Source organism: Coenobita brevimanus, chromosome 27, assembly GCF_032717465.1.
Source record: "Coenobita brevimanus isolate Jiangsu-jjx chromosome 27, ASM3271746v2, whole genome shotgun sequence".
Taxonomy (NCBI): Eukaryota; Metazoa; Arthropoda; class Malacostraca; order Decapoda; family Coenobitidae; genus Coenobita; species Coenobita brevimanus.
In genome coordinates, this window is record NC_136980.1 from 27,881,976 (window position 1) to 27,886,174 (window position 4,199).

A 4,199-nucleotide genomic window follows, 5' to 3' on the forward strand; every position below is an offset into this window, starting at 1 on the left:
TTCTCATCATGAATAGCCTGTCCAGCAATTCCCCTCCTATATGCAAAATTCTATGCGAAAACAGTAATAAATATTTTATAGGACAATCTGAAATTGACTTGGAAACCAATAAAGCATCAGTAATGTATAGTGCAGTATATCTCAAACTTTTTCACATCATTCTTCTTCTAATCCTCGTGGCCCCCAATTTAGTTTTCTCTCAAACCTCTCACAAATAATGGTTAAAAAATAATGTTTTGGTAGTCTCTATTTATTTTAATTCTTACAGCTATCAGTCAGAATGCATATTTTGTTATATATCAGTGGGATGGATGACTCTGTTTGCTTTCAGTTAGTCGACTGAATCGAGTTTGAGTAACTGGTAACGTACATCTCATATCTGGGTCCACATCCAACTGGTGTCGGCTTTTACTTCTTATATGTAAAAGAGTGATACGTGGAACACCAGAACACAGTCAGAGATTTCTCTTCATAAAGGTGTCTAGCAACAGAACCATTCCTGAAGTCAAGGAGTTCGTCTTGAACATCATCGGGAATGGCAGCAATGTCAAGAGTGTCAGAGAAAGGATTCCTCACCAATTTCCCTTCTTCCTCCTCGAATTCCGGGAATTATCTTTTGAGCTCACTATCCAAGGATTACAAATGCTGAATTATTTCACATTTGAGTCATGGGTCAAGTAGGTGATCCTCTTCAATATCGTCAAGAACAGTAGAAAGATTCTTAAACATGGCAACAGTTTCAACACTCAGTTTCCTTTGCCAGCTCTGGAGTTTGGTAGAAATGAGGGAATACAGTGTATGAGGTGAAATACATTAATTTTCTTTTCTTACTTTGTAGTTTTAGATTTTCTCTGTTCAGCTGCTCACAAACGTCAGGTATGCAAGACGTGTCTCCCACAACACCTGGTTGAAGAGACTTAATGGATCATCCTTCCCTTTCATTTCTAGTAGTTTAAGTTCTGTCCGAAGCTCAGTTACTCTGTTGACAACATTACCCTTGGAAAGCCATCGCACACTGGAGCAAATGAGAAGGGATTCGCGCTCTGACTCCATGTCTTCACAGAATTTCCGGCAAAGTCGAGAGTTCAAATCTCCTGTATTCACAGAGTTGACACATTTTACCACTGCCTCAAGGATCTTGCAAAGGGGATCAGGGAAGGTTTTTGACGCCAGTTTAAAACGATGGATCATTCAGTGAATCACTTTCGTATTCGGAGCTACTTCCTTGACATGCTTCTGTAGCCTCGATTATAATCCCAGCATCACCGGAGCCCCATTAGTACAGACTCCACAACAATTTTCTCAGGCTATTCCGTTAGCTGTGATGAAAGAGGTCAACTTTTCCATCACATCTAAAGCTTTTGTGTTAGTTCCTAGCTGTGTACAGAACTGATATTCATTTTTGATGTCATGAATACATACCTAACAAAAGCGAGTAGCTGTGCAGAAGAACTCTTATCAGTTCACTCATTTAAAATTATACTGCAAACATACCAGATGGAGACACTGTAATCGCCTGTATCACTTGCCTCATGATATCGCTGACATTTCACTAATTCTTCGTTTCACTGTGTCGTTTGACAAGATCTGTTGAATCTTATGTACACTTGACTCTCCAAGAACCCGCTTGACCATCTTCACAACACATGGCTTTTATTAAAGATTCACCTATCGTGTGAGCCTTTTTCTTCCTTGTTGTTTCAAGGGAAACCTCATATGATGCCTCTGTTACACCTAAGTTTTGTTGTCGAAAAGCACCACTCCCATCCAGACTCTGTTTTCCCAAACCCTGTTCATGGCACTTGAAGAAACTTGGGTCTTTCTCCGCATTCTGAGGGTAGATTGTCGTCAGATGATGCTTCAGCATACTAGGCCTCATACAATCATTCCTCAGCACTTTGAAACACAGAACACACATTGAGATTTCTTGATGCCATCAGCGAGGACTGATGTAAATCCGTTGTTAATGTATTCATCATTGTACTTCCACTTCCTAGCAACACTGGCAGCCATTGCAAATCTATATAAAAAAGCCAAATAGATAGAAACAAACGAATGATAAAATTTAAGTTTATTTGGCCACTTCCACTAATGTCAATTAAATCACTACAGTGATTAAAGATCAATGTAAAAAAAAAAAAAAAAAGGTGATGTCAGGCACAACAACCCTCGGCCTCCAGCAGATAATTTATTGCTGTTAAATAGTGAAATTGTGTCATTATACAATTAAAGGCTAAGGTAATGGCACCAATGTTTTCAAGTTACGCCCTCTGAAAATCCGTGATCTTGCGTTTGACCTTTCAAGGTCACTCAAGGTCAAAGCTCATAGAGCCAAATGAAAGCCCATATGAGACTCCCCATATCTTGATAATACTAAATATCTTTATCTTCAACCAGCTTCGAGTTATAGCCTCCTGAATACCCGTGACCTTGAGTTTGACCTTTCAAGGTTATTTACTGCAAAAGGCCATGGTACCAATTAAAAACCCTATGGGACATGATTAGTTTACATTACAGAAACCAAAACTGAAATGAAATACATGATAAACATTCTGTTATTTTGTTGATCCAAATGTTGTTGGCATGACGAGGATGGCCTTAATGTCACTGAATTTGACAGAAGCCATATCTGGACCTGTGAAAAGAAGAATTCCATTGATTTCTACTTTTTCCGAAGACACAAAATTTCGCAGTCTCCTTCATCTTTACCCTGCATTACAAGGTGTGGTATCAAACTCAGGAAGAATGTAATAATTTACTTGGAGCTCTCCTTCCAATGCAGGAAAGTCATCTTTATTGGTAACCTGGTCATCAGCGATATCAGAATAATGATCTGACAGAACTAATTCTTCACCAGATGATGAATTTTCATCAAAAACTAGTTTTCTGGATTTTGGATTGGTATTGGCGTCCTTCTTTGAGTCCAGGTTTTGAGTAGAGCATCGAGCTTTATATGACCAAGCATTTCCTTGTTTAGGAGTTTCAGTTGCAATCATACTACACTCACTTTTTTGGCCACTTCCTGACTCTTTCCTGGTTGCAGCCATAGGATAGCCTCAGGTTTCCTCAGGAGACTGAAAGCATTGTACAGTAGTACTAGATGCCAAGTTTCCTCCTTAATGAGATGGTCCTGATTCTGGGACCATATCAGTTTGCGTAGGTTCTGGGCAAAGACGGTCAGTAGCTGTACTTGGAGCATAAGCCGAATCGTCAAATACAGTACATTCCCATCAAATGGAAATATGCTTGTTCTTTGAAAACTAGAAGTGATATTTGATGGTGTCATTGAGCGTTTGAAAGCAATGTTTGCCAGTGCTACAATATCATAAACTGTGAGTGGAATTCCTGGTTTCTGCAGAAGTCGTGAATCCATAGGAGGAGCATAGAAGGTCTCGAAAGGTCTATACACCGTCACATCTAAAGGTTGCATTTTATGGCTGCAGTGAGGGTGAATGGTGAGAATGGTCACTCCATTTTCTTTCCCAGTATTAAGCACAGGCAGTGAAATATGCGATTCATAATTATCACAAATGAGCAATGTTGGATTCTCTTTCGATGCAGACGCTTGCTTGAAGATGTGCTTCAAAACCTCATGAAACAGTTGACTGTTCATCCACCCACTTGCACCAGTTAGGCCAAGAGTTCCTGTTGGTGCGTCATTATTATGTGCTCCTTAAAATGACATTGTGTTAAGAGCATTACAAGAGGAATATGGCTTCCATAGAGCATTAATAAAGCAGCAGGGTGTCACCAATGCCCCTCATTGAGCGCTAACAGCCTGACTGACCTGTTTTCCAACGCCCCTCTCCGCAATTTCTTTTCTAGGCTTCTGCACTGTTGTAGTTGAAGTTTCATCAAAGTTGTAGGTACGAGAGCCATCAGCAAATAAGGGATGTAGCCCATAAACCTCTTTGAGCTTAGTATAAAAGCCATGAACATTATGTTTGTTGACCGCTATTGACCCTGACAGACTGCAACTCTCTGTTGTTTTTGTGCTTAAGGAAGGATATTGGTTCATAAATCCATAAAGCCAGTCTTATTCAGTCATTAGGTTCTTTTGCCACGTGTCTGAAACTTGTTTTCCATTTTTTTAGTGCAACCTCATACGCCAACAAGCTCACATTTTTCCGGGTGAGTCCATACTTCATTTTGGAGCAAATGATCAAATAGATAGTGAGTCTCCCTCTGAAAATTTCTTG

General features: G+C 39.8%; 1 protein-coding gene across 1 annotated transcript; it reads right to left on the bottom strand.

Annotated features, from left to right (window-relative positions):
• Positions 1-855: 855 nt before the first annotated feature.
• On the bottom strand, positions 856-1,191 carry LOC145394522 (protein FAM200B-like). The gene has a single exon (XM_080268362.1). It carries the CDS (start codon positions 1,189-1,191, stop codon positions 856-858), a length of 336 nt encoding a protein of 111 aa, XP_080124488.1.
• Positions 1,192-4,199: the final 3,008 nt, after the last annotated feature.

Coding starts and splice junctions, on each gene's coding strand:
- LOC145394522 (XM_080268362.1), bottom strand. CDS start 1,191: ATGATCCATCGTTTTAAACTGGCGTCAAAAACCTTCCCTGATCCCCTT.